This window comes from Mus musculus, chromosome 10 (genome assembly GCF_000001635.26).
Source record: "Mus musculus strain C57BL/6J chromosome 10, GRCm38.p6 C57BL/6J".
Classification (NCBI taxonomy): Eukaryota; Metazoa; Chordata; class Mammalia; order Rodentia; family Muridae; genus Mus; species Mus musculus.
Window position 1 is genome coordinate 53,531,713 of NC_000076.6, and position 19,692 is coordinate 53,551,404.

A 19,692-nucleotide genomic window follows, 5' to 3' on the forward strand; every position below is an offset into this window, starting at 1 on the left:
CACCCACCATACTATACATTACTGACTTATTTTGTTTCCTGCGCCAACAGTTCTGTCCAAGGGAGAGGAAAATCTAAAGTAGACAATGGAGGGAACCAATTGCTGTCCTAGATCAACTGCTACAGTGGAACTTAGGCTCCTAGCAAATCCGCCAGATTGGCTGCCATGCACACTGTGGGGCAGGATCTACCCAATTTCTGTGTGGTTTCTAGCATCCTGTTTGCTCAGGTGTTTTCTCTGAGTCTCCTGTCCTATGGACACAGCCTATCATATATAGTAAACATTGTCTAGAAATGGCTAGAAAAGAGACTAGGAAAATAGCAAGTGCTGACAGTGGTAATAACTCCTTCAAAGGCCTTAAATATTTCATCCAAGAAATATTTGTTGAATATGTATTATGGGTGATACTCTTTTAACTAATGGGGTACATCTGTGAGAAAAGCAGACACCCCTATAACTTCAAAGATTCTCACATCAGTGAGGGTGTATTAAGCTGTATTTGAGCTAGAGGCAAAGGAGAAATAAATATCATTGTTATTTAAAATTTGATATTCTGCTCATCATTTAAAAATACTTTTGAGTTTTACAAATGTTTATCCTTATCACCCAATTTTGTTATTATCTTGAATTTTGTGTCTTGGCCCCAGATACATGATGGTAGATGAATGGTGGGTGTGGAAATCGCTGCCCAGCTTGCACTCCTACGCATGCGCCTATTTTCAGCAGCTGCCAGTGTAAGCACCTAATCTGAGTTCTCCACCACTTGGGGCCTCAGCTCCTGAGCCCTAGCCCAGGGTCAGTCACACACCTTCCTTGTGATGAGCTGACAGCCAATCCCTAATCAAAGTGGAGTGTGAGATCCTAGAATAATTAAGTGATTGAGCTGTCAAATGCAAAGTGAGAGTAGATTATCTCACCTAGCAGTCAAGTGAGAGTGGCTGGCCTTGAAACTGACTCAGAGAACGACTAGAGTCCGTAGAGGCAAGACGTGGCAGGCTATATATTGCTCAGTCTATAACCAGTGATTCTCCAAAATGTGATCTCCTACCAGCAGCACCATTGCCACCTGGGAGATCACCAGTGTCACCTGGGAGATCACACGGAAGACCAGACAGTTCTAAAGTCTGTGCAGACTTACTAAATAGAAAATCTGGGATTAGGGATTTTAACAAGGCTTTCTGGGTGACTGTGATCAATGTCAGTAAAGAAAGGACTATGAAGAGGCTCAGAGAAACTGGCCCAATAATGTCACAATTCTGTGCTTAGCTACTGGACCTGATCCAGTGCTTAGCAATAGGTTATTTCTCCACTGATAGAGAAATGAACCGATTTAAACCAGATTACATTATATTAACGGCAGGTCTATTGGGAAGCTGCTGTTGGGCAAGTTAACTGGCCCCAAGGATTGAGGCCAGGGGAACTGCCATAGGGAGAGAGGGGGGAGGGAGGAAGAAAAAGAGCTCACACACAGAGGAGAGAGGAGGGTAGAGCAAATTGTCTGGATTATTATAGGGAGGGACCTCTGGGGAATAGGCTGGAAAGTTCAGGGTTAGGGGCAGGATATGCCAGGTAGGGACTGAGGAATTCTGAGAGAACCTGAAAGCCAGTCCTGTGTTGATCACCTCAGTCCCTTGTCCCGGGGTCCAAAACCAAAATCATTTAGACTGAAGACAGGACTGAGCCAAATAAAGATGCTGACGACAAGGTGGGTAAGAGTCAGAGGCTCACATAAGGGACTACTGGGTAAAAGGTGGTACTAAGAGCCCTGAGATGCAAGTACCAAGGGAACAGGCCAGGAGAGAAGAATCTGAGGACAGGCAACCCTTAAAGGCCCATGATGTGAGCATTTAATATAAAGCTAGAAACATTTCAGTTGAATTCAATTTTGGCTCAAAGTCTTTGATTTGCTTTGTTGGTGAATGTTCCTTTTGGAGAGAGCTGTATTTATATGTACATGTGTGTGTGTGTGACTGCAGTGAACACAAGTTTATGGCTCCTGTGGCCTTTCTGAAGAAGTAACAATGCTGAGGTAAAAAGTGCCGGCAGTCTGTCTGACAGTGGTCATCCACAGATGAGTGAGATTTGCTCTCCACGAGGCCGTGGACTCGCCTGCTCTGTGACTCCCCATTTACACTGAGTTCCTTTGAAGGTGGCAAAGCAACTCTCAGATATGTCAGGTCCTGTAGCTGGTCTTTGCTACTTAGTGGGTCCTTCTTTTTCTTATCCTTTATTCTCCCTTGGTTTCACCCCTTAATGTTAGATAGGAGAGAAAGAAGAGAGGGGACCGAACAATTAGGAAAATCCCTGAATCTAATTTCTTTTGTTTCTTCTTTGAGCATGACTAACAATCCTTAGCCAACTGCTCTAAACAATCAACAACCACCGACCCCTGCTCTTGGGGCCCTAGTATTCATACACACACACACACACACACACACACACACACACACACACACACACACACACACACACATATATATATATATATATATATATATATATATATATATATATATATATATATACTCTCTGAAAATTTCCCAGTCTCAGACATCACACAATCCCAGGAAAGTATCAGGCCTGCAAGAGCACAAGGCAACCACAGTCCGTCAGCTGCTTTGGATAGTCGAAGCAGCCCCATATCCATATACCTCAGATTAAAACAAAAACTTATCTTATTTCTGTGGTTTTTAAAAGAAACCAAAATACCAGAATTGCTACAAGGTCCCAAAACCGTTTTAGAGCTTGAGCATGACATGTCTGTTTGTTTTTTGTTTTGAGACAGGATGTCTGTTCATAGCCCAGGGTTCTTTTAATTCATTATATATCTTAGACTGGCCTAAAGCTTGCCATTCTCCTGCCTCCATCTCCGAAAGGCTAGGATTATAGGAACACAGCCACAACACTTGGCTACATTCTCCACCTTAAAACATAATTTCTAACAATGATAAACCATATCATTAGAAATCAACTTTGTAATTTCGGGTTTAAAACTATTATGGACTACAACTTCTGTATCATTCTAAGGATTAAAGCAGGTCTGAAATTTATGTGTTTTTGTCTCTTCAAAGTGGATCTAGTCCCTCCTTTGTTGGCAACTGTACAGTTAGTTAAAAAAAAACTGGAAAAATGTAAAATATTTTAACACCCTCCTTGCATTCCCACCCATTTGGCTCTCATCTAAGTATTTCTAACAGCTACAAAGATCAACATATACACGAGCAAATGGAGCTGGGAATCCAGCAGGACAGTAGCCAATCCCCTCTGCATTCTGTAGCCTTATCTGTACATCACCACTGTTAGCAATGAGTGGCTTGTGTGTTTGGAACTGGCTTGCTGTCATCAAGCAGCTTAAATGGTTCCTCGGCAAAGATGATTCAAGTGCACTTAGAAATCTACGGTCTCCCAAATTCCCTGCATTACAAAGTTGGAGAGTTATGGTACCTCGAACCTTAAGCCCACTAGGAGATGAGGATGTGGGGGGCTGGCCAGAATCTCTACCATTGGCCCAGGCTGCTGGGCTTGTGTGTGATGGACTGTGATGTAGAAATAAAGCCCAACAAACCCTCTTCGTTCTCTACTTGCTTTTGGTCATGGTGCTTCATCATGGTAATAGTAATAACTAGGACACAAAGCAAGATGATTGTATCAGTGAATTCCAGGTTAGTCAGGACTGTACAATGAGATCCTGCTCAACATTCCCTCCCTCCCTCCCCAAAGGAGCAAGCCTGCTGTGCATACTTATAGATGAGGCTGGAGAAATGGCGCAATGGGCAAAGTGCTCACTGTGCTGGCATGGGGACTTGAGTGTGCCTCACCAGCACCCATGTAAAAGCCAAGAAAGGTGGATGTCTGTAAGACCGGCCTTGGTGGGTGAAGCGGGCTGGGCGGGAGGAAGGTGGATCCAGGATGCTCTTAGGCGAGTCAGTAGCTGAAAAGACAGCCTTCAGGTTCAGTGAGAGACCTTGCCTGAAAAAATAAGGTGGAACAATTTGAGCTAGACACAGGCATCAGCCTGTTGCACATGCTCAAGACTGGTGAGTGTATTCATGAACTCTCATGTGGGTACTCCCTTCCCCAAGGTCTACTGGAACCCCAGAAAGAAACAATGCTGTAACATTAGGAATATATTCAGGATCATTCTATCCTTGAACGTTCTTAAACAATCGCAGAAATACATTATGTAAACTATAGTGTTAATGTCTTTGAGCAGGTATAAGTGAATATGAAATACATTTAAAAATTACTGCTTGTATAAATGTTTTGTAAGCTCTTCAAGATGCCTGAAGACTCCTAAGTATTAAATATGTTCTAACAGTTTACCATGTTTCAGAAAGTCAGTCAATTTGGGAATTCATTTTTAAATGCTAAAGAAAATTGGGTTTTTAAGTGTTTTTTTTCTGTATGAATATCACAAAGTAAATATTAACTAAGCACACGTTTTTGAGCACGTTTCATGCCCCAAAGTCCTCTTGTCAATAAAAGAATCAGTGACTGTTAGAAATGCAGACCCTGAAGCATGTCTGTAAGGCTAGAAGCCTACCTTCCTACCACTGCTGGGATCCAAACACAAGGACTTTAGAAGCACACAGAAAGACAGAGTTTAGTCATCTCTGCCCACCAGACAGGGAAACTTCTCCGTTTTATTTTATTATTACTTATGTAATAAGTAATGTCATACACGCTACATATACATTCTTCTTCTGAGCCATATCCCAACCCAACGTTCTTGGTTTTATAAAAAGACAAACAGATGAGAAGCTATCAGGGATCACGTTTCCATACTGATGCCATTGCAGATGTGACAGGGCTACAGCTGGCCTTCCGGAGCTCGCTTCTCTTCTAACCACATGATTTAAGTTGTACTGAAGGTAAGCTCTGAGAGCAAAAAGGAATGAAAGGCAAGGCGTGCGTGCTGGCACAAGGGGAACAAATCCAAGGGCCAGTGTTTCTGTAAGCTACGGTGTGGCTTCCCCGGGGACGCTGTCCAATGAAAGCATGCATCTTGAAGACAGAAAACCACCAGCCCCTTTTAATCTGATGCGTGAGAATTAACATAGAGGCATGAGAAAAACCACATGATTTCGGCAAGTCATTCCAAATGTTAATAAACACCGCATTCAGTACATATTGGGCAGGAAATGCAAAGCAAACAGAAAGCACTTAGCTGCCTTGTTAGATTTCTGAGTGCCACCATCCTGCCATTTGGTCTGGATATGTGAGAGAAGAAGCTCAGAATAGAACTCCTCTAGTAAAAACCAAACCAAACCCCCAAACAAAACCAATACAACAAAAATGAACCAACCAATCAACCAAAAACCAAAAACCAAAAACACAAAAACAAAAACCAAGTGAAAAACTAGAACGTCCTGGATGTTAAGTCATCTTTTGTGAAATGAGCATTAATTCATTCATCCAAAGTATTGATATCACACCAACCGCAATTAATTATTCAGCATTTAGGTGATGAAGATGAACCTGACAAGGGAGTTGGGCTTCGGCAGGGCCACGCACGTACTACACACTGTGTGCACACCTGTAGCCACTTGTATACTTTGAAGGCACTTGGTTGGACTGGGGAAGACAACTGTGACCAGAAAGCTTTTCCTAATCATGGCTTTTTCCTCATCTCTTCCTCCCAGTCAAAATCTAATGCTTCGTCATCTAGTTCCGACAGAGTGAAGAGGGAGAGGGTGGAAAGATTCGCTCTCTCTGTGGGCTGCTGCAGCTGGAAAGTCTGCCTTTGCTGGCCGAGCACTGGAGCTGTGGTCGCAGGAGGGCTGTGGCACCTGTCCCTGCTGTCCCTGCTGTCCCTGCTGTCCCTGCTGTCCTTCCTTTCAGGAGGGAGGGATTCCGATTTGGATTCTGATGGGGAAGTGAAGGAGAAGCTTGCCAGTCTGGCTATGGTGCCAGCATGAACCTTGCTGCTTTTATTACCGCAGGAAACCCCTTCCTTTCTGTCTTTCTCACAGGCTAGATGCGAATGCCCAGCCTGGTTCCCAAGCTCCGGTTTGGGCTGAATAACCCTTCTTTTGGGGCCCTGTTCCCTCTCCTCTCTTGGTGGATTACTGTCTGGTGGCTGCCTTGAGAGCTCCTTTGTCTTTCCGTGCAGCTGGTCAGAGCATCTGTCTCCTGAGGTGGATGTCGACTTTCCTGGCGCTACCACAGGCACAGCTGCTTCTCTTCTTGTTCTTTGTTGGGGAATTTTAGAACTGTCAACTGCTATTTCACTAGCACTGGGAGGTATGGGGCCTTGGCCTTCGGGGGAGTGGGTCAGTTTTGTCTTCTGTTTAAATGTGAATTTGGCCAGCTTTACTGTTGGAGTCTCCATACCTTCAGGTTCAGGCTCTTCCACCTGAGCAGATTTCCGTCTCTTTCTTTTGGGTGTTCCTGATCTTTTTCCTGACCCAGGTGAAGGGATAGACAGGGACAGAGGGACAGTGGGTGGCAGTGGTCGCACTCTGGTTGTGCTTCTGCACACATTCTGTGACCCCTCCTTCAGCAGCTTGGGGAGTCTTCGGGGCACAGAGTCTTCTTCATCACCCCGTCCTGCTTCAGATACAACCACTGCCTGACTTGCCTTTGTACGCTTAACACCGTGAGACCGTAAGGGGGCATTCATGGCTCCTGATGATGGAAGATGTCCAGCTTCTAATAATTTGCTTCTTTGCTGTGGCCCATGCTTCTCCTTGCCCTGAGATTTATTGTTGGAGATTTTCAAATTCACATTTTTCTCAGTTGTTTTCACATTGGGAGACACAATAGTGCTTTCTGGTGCAATCTCAGGACTTGATGTGGGGTCCAACCAGTCTAAACCGTCACCTCTGCCATCTCTGTTCTCAGCTGAGTTGTTACAACTTGTTGGTCTATTAAGCCCTGGACCAGGCGGGGAGTCTGCACCAGATCTCTCTGTGGAACTCCAGCTACAGCTCTGTTCCTGCTGTGTTGAAGTCCTGAGCCTTGGCTTGTCCCTGGGATCATTTCTGCAGGAACCTGGAGCCACCTCCTCCTCTAGTGAATGTGACTGGCATTGGTGTACACTCTCATTCTGTAACCTGGTCGGAGAGAGATAAAGAAAACATACTGAAAGGAAGGAAATGGGCACCAATCTTTCATTTCCAGAAGAGACTGCCTGGAAGGTTAAGAACAACACAATTTCAAGTAAATAGAAGTATAATCTTCTAAAACACAAGAAATTACTTTGAACTTAGTGTGTTGGTATGCCTCTTCTTTCAACCCGAAACTGCAGTAAAACAAAGAAATTGAAACCGGAGGCTGGTCTACCTTTTCAGCCATTCACTTGACTTGACTGTTTGAAGATCAGTGTAAAACGCTCACCCATAACATTTCCCGTGCCGTGTTTAAATACAAGACATACGTGCCGGCCTTGCACAGATGCTGGGACTCCTAGTGACTGCTCAGAGGGCTCACTGAGCAGTTTTTAGATCAAGGGAAAGGATTCTACAGTTTTACCAAAGCAGGTACTGAACTTCAGTGTGCATGAGACTTGCTTTCCATAGAAGTAAAGAGTCTATGCCACCTGACATGGCTGCTGCCAGTGCCTGTCCACCTTCATCACCACAGCAGACCCTCTGGCACTGTTCACCCTTTCTTGCAAAGCCCCATCATGTTCCCTCAGGGACTCTGAGCAGCAGTTCAGCAGTCTGACACGGAATTGGTACCTGCTTACCAGCTGAGAATGAAGGGTCTACTCATGAAACCTGCTCTCAATACTGGGCATAGGTAAAGCTCTGCACATACCCGAAGAACCACATTCTCGTAGAAGTATAGTTCCCAAAGCAAGTCCTTTAGAAGGTCCTTAACTTAGAAATGTAGGCTCAGTGTAGTGAGATACATGGCCCTGCTTTCATGTGCTAAATTGGAAAGGAAATTACACACAAAAGCAGGTGAGGAAATTACTCTAAAATTCATGTGCAGCAACAGAAAAAAGAATTAAAAATATATATTTAATTATATTAAGAAGTTAGTGTATAGCACTGGGAAAGATTACATTTTATTTTTGTTTTCTTATTAATTCATTACTTCTAGTTTTCAAAATGCACAAAGAATGTATACTATACTCATAAAATTAATTACAAATTATAAAAGTAGATAATAACTGTATCACAACAGGTTTTGAAATATCAACAGAATAATAAGCTCATGTTCTTTGTTTCTAATTTGGTTTGCAACCAAACAGAAAAGCAAGTGACTTTCAAAATCACTGCCATGAAGTAGACACTTCCACATCAGAGAAATGTCAGGACACTCACACTGGTTACAGCTATGTAAGGAGGGCCTCTAGGCTGAGGAAGTTCAGGAGTAGAATGGTTTGATCCTTTTATTTTAGTCTAGTTCTTGCTCAGGAATTAAATTCCTAGATGACATTTCTGCAGTTGTGCTACACCATCTTAAGACCAAGTGATATCTCTGCCCTCTGATTTGAGGTAGTTACTACCAAAGTATTTTCTGGAAGAAAGTATGGGGAAAATTTGAATGGTTTTGCCATGAGATCTATTAGAGAACACTTTCCTAAAAGGCAAAAATATATACGCTAGCTGGGTTCTTATGACTCCATGAGATTAGCTTTCAGTTGGATCTTGAAGGTAATTCATCCTTAGTGTGAGGCACTTGTTTCTGTTGCTTTGAGGATCAACACTATAACATGGTTGCATGATAAAGACGCAACAACGGGAAAGACTATTTAAGGCAGAATTCAGGTTTGCTTTTTGGACAGTCCTAGGTACACTTCTCCCATTCCATTCAGTCTAGGAGAGCCATTTTTAAATATGAGCTGATTAATTCTGAGTCTTGTGTTCTTCTTTTCTTGAATTTATCAATTTATCAATTCTGGTAGCAGGAGCTAGTCAAAATGAGCAGGCTCTCCCTGAGCCCAGCTGAAAAGTGAGTGCATCACCTATGCCTACCATACTCTCCCGTCTTAAAGTAGCTGGAGCCAAGGGACAGGGTGATTCATTTCACACTGTGCCAGATTAGTGCAGCCTGACACCAGTGACTGGTGAGTAAGCCATCTTTCCACTGCCCATCAACGGAGTGGAGAGATGCCGAGAAAAGTATTCTCAGGGTCTGTCTTAATGCAATCAACAACCCCAGTGGCTGTCAGTGGCTGATGGGATGCCTGGCAGTTTCCTTCTAACTTTATGCTTTGTTTCACTGGCTGCCAGAGAGACGCCTTCCTCCACGTGCCTTCCTTTCCCTCCTTACCTTTCCAGTCTTCGAAGTTCTTCCTGCAAGAGGCCCTGGAGTTCCAGCTTTTCCAGAATGAGTTCACACTGCCTCTGGTACTGTGCACGGGGGTTTTCAGGGAAGGAAGTGTGGAGAGCATTCACACCTCCTAGCAGAGCACCTCCCTGCGGGCAAGAAAGCACCAGGGACAGTCAGAGGTAAACTTGCACAAGAGTAAGAACACACCAGGAAGCACACTGGTCCCAGGTGTGACAGACCCTCCATGCCCTCATCCTGGGCATCACCGTCACAGAGCCCTTTCAAATTTCTATAGCCCTCCCTTCTCCTACAAGGCAGTGGGTGACCACTGTGCCAGGAAGTGGCTACCTGTCACTCCTGAGAACATGAACTCCCATAGGCTTGCTGAGAAAGGAAAATATTGAGAGCCGCTTCTTCGGGATTTACAGGCAATGGCCATGACAGAGTGAAGGTCTCTGTCCCCAACAGTTCCCCTTCTTTTAAACAATCGCTTTTGAGTCTTTCCAGGAAGCTAATTTGATCATGTTTACAACTGTCAGTATGCTAATAAGGCGTCATTTATGAAGAGCGTGTAATTAGGGCGAGCACAGTGCCCTCACCTGCATTGAAGACTCCATCACAGATACAGCTGTAACGGCATCTTCCAGAGTCACGGCACTGCGGAACATCAGGCGAGCGTGAGCTGCGATAGCAAGACACTGTGAGGATCACCGGGGGTGACAGATGTCATCCTTTGATTTCTCTGCTCTCTAAACTTGCATGTTATGGATGAGCTGAATTAATCATCAGTTAACTAGAACAGGCAACTACCTTCAGAGCAGTTTCTCCATAAGAGGCCTAAGCCGTCACAGTCCAGGCAATGTTGTGTGTTTATACGAGAACATTCTAGACTCTAGCAAAAAAGGCACTGTAAAAACACCCATTTAATATTCAGAAACTTCTCTTCTCTGTTTTTTACTCTCATATAAATACACAAAATTAAACCTCATTTCTCACCTCTAGCATCTCTTTTATCTATGACTTATGAGCTGTTTGAAGCACCAATCTAGCAAGCAAGAATTTTAGATACTTCTTGCCAGAATATTAACTATAAATCCTTGAATAAAATGAGGTTCATTTGTTTTGTGGAATTTTTATTAAGTTTACATAATTTCATTATATGTAACATTCAATTCATGTGACTGTCGTTAATTTGAACATGGGTAAAATATAAATACTATAAAGGATGGGTATTGGTTGCCGGTGTATGTGCAAGCCTGAAGCCTGTTGGAGGGGATGGGATACACTGTGCTGATTGGGTTATAAGAACAGGCATGAGACACTGGGGATCAGTGAGGTGCATTTCACTCTCCATTCTGTCCCCCATTACAAGTTTTCTAGTCTTATCCCCAGCCCTGTAGCAGTCGGCTTGAGCCTGACCTCCCTCCCACTGTAGTTCCATTCCCTGGACTCCACTGACCCTGAAGATTTAGCTCTCCTCCCTCACCCTACCCCTTGGTGTCAGCTACCTATTAGAGCTTGCAACACTCTCTACCTGGGAGCCCAGTAGCTATACCTGGCTGGGATTCTGGTAGGCAATTTTCACCCTCGTTCCCAGTCCTCCATTACAGTCTCACCCCTAGAAGACTGCTTGCAGAGACCTGTCCTTCCACCCCATCTCCAGTCCTGGGGAACTCCACCAAACTTTGGAGTGGACCCAGCTTTCCTCCTCCCTGGAGATGGCCTCAGACCCATCTTCCTAGCCTATATCCATTTTTTCCTGTCAGCCTCCAATACCTAGACACACTTTCTACCCTGGAGCCCCGTGGCCACACCAGCAGGAACTTGAATAGGTGAATCACACTATCCTTCCTGTCCTCTATTACCATTTCTCCATTCTCACCCCCAGCCAGTAACAACCTGCTTACAGATACACCTCCTGCCACCTCAACTCCCTTCATGGACAGCCCAACTCCAGGTTCAGACCCTGGGTTCCCCCCACCTTCATTCACTGGAGACTCCAACTCTAGATTCAGACCCTGAGATCCTCATAGCCTTTTCACCCTGTTTCCCCAGGTAATTCTTTACCTTACTACAGTATGCTAGTAGCGTCTCTTCTTTCTGCCACATCTCCGCCCCTGTAGCCCCCAATTCTAAGTGTGAACAGCTTTCCCTTAGGTCTTTCTTGAAGTCAGTCTTAACCTTTTCTTCTAGCCCACCCCTATTATTCTCTGTGACTCAGTGACTTGCAAAAGCATCCCCTCTTAGTCAACCCACAGCAACACTCTTCTCTAAGAGTCAGAGAGGCCAATAGAAAACAAGGATAACCCACCCAACAAAGATAAGACCAGATATCAACACCTAGTATCACAATCATCCCAACCCCAGATACTGAGATATCAGCAAAAAACGTAATTAATAACAACCAAGACAATATCCTTCCACTGTATCCAGTAATGTTATAACAGTAGGTCATGAGAAATGTAATAAATTTGAAGGACAAGGCCTTCAAAATTGCTATTATGAATATGTTCAAGGACCTTAAACAGGATATGAACAGGGCTGGAGAGATGGCTCAGCAGTTAAGAGCACTGACTGCTCTTCCAAAGGTCCTGAGTTCAAATCCTAGCAACCACATGATGGTTCACAATCATCTGTACAGCTAAAGTGTGCTCGTATACATAAAATAAATAATTTAATTAATTAATAAATGTTTTTAATATGATATAAACAATCCCTTAATGAAGTCTGTGAAAACACAAGCAGTGGAATGATATAATAATAAAAAAAATCATGACATGAAAGTAAAATTTAACAAAAAAATATACTTACTTAACAAAACAAAACCTCAAACTGAGATAAAACTGGAAATGAAAGATTTAGAAAGTCAAACAAAAAAGCCTCATCATTGGAGTACAGGATATGGAAGAGAGAATCTTGGGTTTGAGGACAAGGTAGAAAGAATAGATATCTTAGTCAAAGAAAATCTTAAGTAAGTTAAAAAAAAATTCCAGGTACAAAACCTCCAGGAAATCTGGAACACTATGAAAAGATCAAGTCTACAAACAAGATGAGTAGAAGGTGCTAGAAGAAAAAGTTTACTCTAAAGAGGTTAATCATACCCAAGAAAACACAAAGAATAAATAATTTCAGTCCAGCAAATCAAAAGAGGAGGAAAGATTAGCACCACAATAACAAAATAACTTATCAATAAATGCTACTCATTGATATCTCTCAACATTAATGATCTCAATTTCCCAACAAAAAGACACAGGCTAACCGAATGGGTTAGAAAACAGGATCCATCTTTCTGCCATATCCAAGAAACACACCTTACCATCAAGGACAGATATCACCTCAGGGTAAAATGATGAAAAAGACATCCCAAGCAAATGGACCCAAGAAGCAAGCTAGTACCGCCATTTTATTATCAGACAAAACAGACTTCAAACCTAAAGTAATGAGAATAGAGAGAAAAGGATACTACACTTTCATCAAAGAAAAAAAAAATCCATCAAGAGAATATTGGAAATCTAAATATTTATGTGCCAAAGATAAGGGTAACCAATTTTATAAAAGAAACACCACTACAGCTAAAATCAATAGATCCTTGCACAGTGATGGTGGGTGACTTCAACAGCACAGGCACTAAGATCTAACAGTCAATAATTGAGACCTCATGAAACCAAAAAGCTTCTGCATGACAAAGAACACCAGCATTTGGAAAAAGTAGCAGGACACAGAAGGGGAAATGATCTGTACCAATTACACATCCAATAGAGGGATAATATTTAAAATAAAAAAGAAATAAAAAAAAACTAGACATGAAAAAAATAACCAATTGAAGAATGGGGTACAGAAGTCAGGTGTGGTGGTGCATGCCTTTTATCTCAGCACTCAGAAAGCAGAGGCAGGTGGATCTGTGAGTTTGAGGCCAGCCTGGTAAACAGAGTGAGTTCCATGACAGCCAAGGCTACACAGAGAAACCCTGTCTCAAAAAACCAAGCAAGCAAACAAGCAAGCACCCAACCAACCAATAAAACACTAAAAACAAAAACAAAAACAAAAAAAAAAAAACCAAAACCCCAAAACCAAAAACATTAAAAAAAAAAAGGGGGGGGGGAGGGAGGAAGGACTGGAGATGGATCAGTGGTTAAGAGCACCAGCTGCCCTTCCAGAGGACCCAGGTTCCATTCCCAGCACCCATATGGCAGTTACAATTTTCCTTAATGCCAGTTCCAGGGGATCTAACACCCTCATACCAATGGACATAAAATTAAGTAAATTATAAAGAAAAAGTTGGTACAGAACTAAACAGAGAGTAGTCAAAAGATGAAACACAAAGTCTGAGGAACACTTGGACACTTGCTCATCTGTGTTCATAGATGCTCTTCATTGCTGGCTAGTCATAAGAGCCAGAAAGTAGCCTAGATGCCTATCAACAGATCAACAAATAATGAAAATGTGGTATATTTATACAATGTAACATTACTCCTCTGTTAAAAAAGGAATCATGAAACTCACAGAAAAACAGATGGATCTAATAAAAAACAACCATCCTGAGAATAAACCCAGACCCATAAAGACAAATATGGTATATTGTCTTATATGTAGATGCTGGCCTTTAAGCCTTCAATATGTATACTACACTTGGTATAACTACAGAGTTTAACTATAGAGTAAGGGAATGATCTACTAAGGAACAAGAAAAAGGATACATAGTAATGGATGGCCAGGGCAGGGGTTTGGACTGGGAGGATTAAATGAAGAAGGGGACAGAAGAGGGCATAAGGGAGAGAATATGGAATACAGGGAGGGACAGCTACAACTAAGGACCATTTGAGTAGTCATATGAGAACTTATTACAATAGCAGCTTCTTACATATATATGCATATGAAAGAAATCTAAGTGGAATCACCAAAAAACAGGGAGACAAAGTCCCAACTAGACTTTTCTCACCATCAAGTGAAACCTTCAGTGCCAGAAAGGGGTTACATCTAATTGAGTTGTTGGCCAAAGATGCCCCATGGAGCCTCCAAGCAGCTCAGGCTATCTTCAATGCTGTTGGTTACTCTCTACAAAATTGACTAAAAGGTTCTATTACTGAAGACGACACCTAGATATTCACTGAACAGGAGGAAGTCCAACTTGTGCCTAGTTAGAGCCTTCACACCAACTGACTAGCGTTGATGGTACTGGAAGTACTCTGCATACTACCCAGAGGAGAAAGACAGACACATCTACAAACCCTTCAATCTACAATAGTAATCAGATTGCGTAATATATGGGTGCAATAGTGGTACAAAAGTTGTGGGAGCAGCCGACCAGTATCTGATTGGATTTAAGGTCTATTCCATAAGAAAGAACTTATGTCTGAGACTGCTCAGGTGACTAGAAAGGCCATGGACTTAAGGGAAAACTGAATGCTATTGTTCTGTATCAAATATAGCAGGATTTAATATATAGGAATTTATATTTAAAATATAAGAACTCCTAACGACATTCTGCCTCATGGATTACTTACTTGTTCATCCATCATCAGAAAAGCTTCCACTGAAGTAGATGGGAACAAATACAGAGATGACAACTAGACCAGGTAGAGAATGAGAGACCCTGAAACACCTAGTCCTAAATGGGATATGTTCATCAAACTCTTCCCTTGAGGGCTCACAGAACTATGGGAAAGAGGAGGAATAAAGATTACAAAGAGCAGGTGGGGACAGAAGACACCAAGAAAATGGTGTCTCCTATACACAACAGGAGTGACACACATATGACCTCATAGAGACTGTGATAGCATGGATAGGGCCTATACAGGTACAAGCCAGATGGAGTCCCAACTATGAGAGATGACATGGACTCAAGTACCCATCCTTAACACAGAAGCTTTTTCCAATGGACAGCCACTAAAAAAAAAAAAGAAAGAAAGAAATCTGTTTTCTCTCTAGGAGTCTTACTGGGTTAAGGCTGACCTCATGTCCAGCAATAAATACCTGCTGCTCCTTAGAGCTAGCACCATAAAGAAGGCTTTCTAAATGATCAATAGCTTACATTGTGGGAGGTCCAGACATGGCACAAAGACTAACTCCATAATCATTATTTATCCTCAGGAGCATGGTGGTCTGAGGGCTAAGGAGCCCTTACTTTTAACTTATAAAGTTTAAAGATGTTTACTGTCTTTAAAATGTGCATGTGTGTTCTCATATACATGTCCACTACAAGTACGAAGGTGCCCACTGAGGCCAGGGGAATGATCCTTTGACAAGTTTGAGACCAAGGGATCGAGCTCAGGTCTCTAGGTTGGAGGCAAGGTCTTTTATCAGCTAAGCCAGCCAGCCCATCTCCTGATACCTCTAAGCCTTTACTTTTCAAGTGACTATGATAACCTTAGAGTGGGGATTCCTCTTATCATCTTTGAATGCATGGTAAATGCCTTGTATAAACAAGGCGCTCAATAAAAATATCATTTGTAAAATGAAATGAACCTTCTGCTAATCGGATCAAGCTTTCTAACAGGCGGATGGTTGTCCGGGCTGCATTCCGGGAATCACTCTGCCTTTGCATTTGGTAGTATCGAAGGAGGACTTGATTGCTCACTTCAGACAGTGTGGGGTGGAGATTCCGAATGAGGCAGAAGTAGGTTTTCATCTTCTCCATGCTCCACAGATTCTCTGATTTGCTTGGATAACCTGTGTACAGCAGGCATGGGATCAGTAAACTAAAAGGAATTGAAAAATATCGTAATTTGGGAATTTTAGAATATTCCTATACAAGATTTAATATCTATTTATCTATGTATATATCTATGTACACATATATCCATCTTGCCTGTCTGTCTGTCTATCTATCTATCTATCTATCTATCTAATCTATCTATGGTTTTTTATCTATCTATCTATCTATCTATCTATCTATCTAATCTATCTATGGTTTTTTGAGACAGAGTCTCTCTACATAACTGTCCCTAGATGCCCTGATACTCACTATGTAAAGGTGTACACCACTACAAAAGCTCCTACACACGTTTTTAAAAGATAAGATTTTATGTGCACTAAAATCTAGACCTATTCTCTTTGTAGCATGAAATTCCAGAATAAGCTATCTTACAATATAAAATAATAAAAAGAAGCTCCCCACACCCAGAGTGAACATTATTCAGAATCATTCTGAATAATTATAATAATAAGGAATTGAATAGGTCTAACTTTAAAAAATAACATTTATGGAATTCCACTTCATAATTCAGTCCAGTTTTCTCTGTGTGCAAAAGTAGTAATACCACTACTATAAAAAAAGATATGTATGCATGTTATATATACATACATGTGTATGTATACACATGTATACACACAGATATGTGCACATATATGTCAATTAAATCCTCAAGGTGGAGGTGGAGAAAGTCACTTTTCCTTATGCTATGACTCTGTAGCCCATACCTGGCTTCTCAGCTGCCTTCTGTCTAAGCATCTATTACCTGTCAACAAAGACATCTTGAGTATTTAACTCAAGGGACATGTCCTTTGCTTAGGTCTAATCTTTCCTTGTCATGGTGAGTGACTCATTTGTCTTCACTTACCTTTATTTTCTAAGATAAAGGAAGAAATGATACGATCCCAGTCTTCATTCCTAGTGTCGAGCAAAACCAGGACAAGGTCAAATCGACTTAAGAGTGGGCTCCCGAGGGCAATGTTCACAGACACAGACTCCTTGGGGTCATACTGGCCTTTGGGGTTAGTTGCTGCCAGGATGGTGGTCCTTGTGTTCAGCTTACAAACAAGGCTACCAAGATAAAGGGAAAAATTCATTGACTGAGATTCAAATAAGAAGCAGGATAACACTTGTTAATACAATGGGGATGTAATTGTCCCTTGAACACCTAGAGGAACTTCTGTGAAAGAATATGGAGAGATAGGAGAGGGTTCCACAAACAACAAGTTCAAACAAAATGAACCAGAGTAAGTATCTTAAAGAGAATTGTTCAATAAGCACCTTCTATGCTGCTGCAGCTGCAGTGAACAGGACCCTCTATGCTAAGTCCTAAAAAGCGCACACATCACAGCAAGCATGGATACCATACCTAGAGTTTGCACTTGACAACCTATAATGGCTATAATCTAATTCAGGGCAGCATACAAGAAATTCTCTATGATTAAAGCTACAGTGGAAATAAGGTAGCATGTATTTGGCTATCTAGATGAAAAAGATAATCAGAGAAATGAGATGAAGTAGCTTTTGAACTAGACCCTTTAATTCACCTGCATATTATTAGCTGGAAAGGTATACGTACCTTGGAGGGCAGGAGAGGATGATACTGGGAAATGGTTGAACCAGAAGCCTCCTATGTACTTGAATATTTTGTTTTGATTTTTTATCTGTCTATCTCTGTCTGTCTGTCTACCTACCCTACCTGTCATTTATCCATCTATTTACAAATCTGTATTAGTCAGGGTTCTCTAGAGGAACTGAACTAATATATTTGTGTGTGTGTGTGTGTGTGTGTGTGTGTGTGTGTGTGTGTGTGTGTATGGTTTATTAAAGTGGCTTACAAGTTTTGGTTCTTTTAGTCCAACAATAGCTGTCTACCAAAGGAAAGTCCAAGAATCCAGTAGCTATTCAGTCCACAAGCCTGGATGTCTCAACTGCTCTTTAGTATACACCAGAATACTAAACAAGTAGGCTCTAATGCCAGTGAAGAAATAGACTTGCCAACCAGAATGAGAACAAGCAGGCAAAGAGCAAAGAACTTTCTTCATCTCTGTCTTTTATACAGGCTGCCACAAGAAGGTGTGGCTCAGAACAAAGGTGGATCTCCCACCTCAAAATATCCAGACTAGAAGTAGTTCTTTCCACTTTAAATAATTTAGTTAAAAAATATTCTCAGGTGTACCCAGACACTTGGGTTTTAGTTAATTCTAGATGTGGTAAAGTTGACAGTTAAGAATATCACCCAACCCATCCAACTCCACCCCTGTCGCAGCGCCACCTTGACCTTTACTATGTAACCATGTGAGCTTTAAACTCAAACTCAGGATCTTCTGGCTTTAGCTTCTCTAATGTGCTAGGACTTCAGACACAAACCCCCTTACCTGGCTTTGTTTTGATTATTCTGTATATGAAAGAAAAAAGAGTGAAGAAGGAACATAAACTCATGAAGTCTAGAATCAATTTAACATGGAGTTCTGAGGGATAATTATGAAGAAAGGACTTGGTAGAGAGACTGAACAGGAAAAGAATACACAGAGAAGGGTGGGATGCTAGCATAATGAATAGTCTGGTAAAAGGGACACAAAGTCCTAAGCAAGGCAGTGGAGGGGCAAGAATGGACTGTTGTCAGGAGCCATCATAGGTGAAGCTAATAGCTAGCAGGTTATTGCCCTGAGTCCACCTTGGATTAAAATCCACGACGGAGTTGCTCTGATAGGCAAGGCCCAGGAGAAATTCATTTTAGTTAAGATTTCTGCTATTAATATGTTTTTCCTGTTATTATTAAATATATAACTATCACTAGGTATAAGGCCACCCTTTTGAGCAGAACTCTGCAGAACAATGAAGATGTACTCTTCTTGTAATAATGCTATGTAGACAAATAGATAATACATCTATAGAATTCCTGATTTGATTCAAATAATTTTAGGTAGAAAGTTTTTAGAGATGGTCTTCGTTGCTAGAAAGATGTAATAAAGTTAGAATCAAGAATAGAATGTGTCCACTCCTCAGAACAGTAAGTAAAGGCCGCATAATAAGAAATACAATGAGGGGCTGGAGAGATGGCTCAGCGGTTAAGAGCACTGACTGCTCTTCCAAAGGTCCCGAGTTCAAATCCCAGCAACCAGTGTTTGCTCACAACTATCCATAATGAGATCTGACACCCTATTCTGGTGTGGCTGAAGACAGCTACAGTGTACTTAGATATAATAATAAATAAATCTTTAGGTGGGAGTGAGTAGGGCCAACTGGAGTGAGCAGAGGTCCGGAATTTAAATTCCCAGCAACCACATGATGGCTCACAACCATCAGTACAGCTACAGTGTACTCATATACATAAAATAAATAAGTAAACCTTTTAAAAAAAGAAATTATTTACATAATACATTCCAAATATGGATACCTGTTATTTAAAAAAAAATACAGTGAGCTTTCGTAATTATACTAAAAAGAGAAATAGACTTAGGACAATTTTGTATTCAAGGAAACACATTTAGGTCTAAGGATAAAGTCACAGGTGTACATATACTAAGGCAGGGCCATGTAAAAACTGTTGCTTTGAACTTTTAATGAGTATATTATAATCAACCACTATTTTGAATCCTTCTGTAACTCCCATTTTATGGAACACTTTATCTCTAAGGTAATTTTCTAAAGAACTTTTTGTCTAAGAAGGTATAAAAAGACCAGAGACAAGAAATAAAGTTGTTGGTTTAATGGTTTGACTTGGGAAACTTTGCCCCATCCATTCATCCACTTACCCATCCATCCATCCAAAT

The 19,692-nt window shown here is 41.6% G+C and overlaps 1 protein-coding gene across 4 annotated transcripts in view; it reads right to left on the reverse strand.

The window, feature by feature from the left end:
• Positions 1–4,602: 4,602 nt before the first annotated feature.
• Mcm9 (minichromosome maintenance 9 homologous recombination repair factor) overlaps positions 4,603–19,692 on the reverse strand; it is a 93,692-nt gene continuing 78,602 nt past the window's right edge. For 3 of the 4 annotated variants that reach the window (NM_027830.3, XM_017314098.2, XM_011243206.2), the window contains 5 exons: positions 16,785–16,987; positions 15,691–15,894; positions 9,825–9,907; positions 9,226–9,371; positions 4,603–7,055 (listed from right to left, as the gene is read on the reverse strand). In NM_027830.3, the coding sequence (NP_082106.3) occupies positions 5,612–7,055; positions 9,226–9,371; positions 9,825–9,907; positions 15,691–15,894; positions 16,785–16,987 (2,080 nt within the window). In that variant the 3' untranslated portion in view covers positions 4,603–5,611. The remainder of the gene's footprint in view (positions 7,056–9,225; positions 9,372–9,824; positions 9,908–15,690; positions 15,895–16,784; positions 16,988–19,692) is intronic. The other variant, XR_380074.4, reaches the window with a different exon arrangement.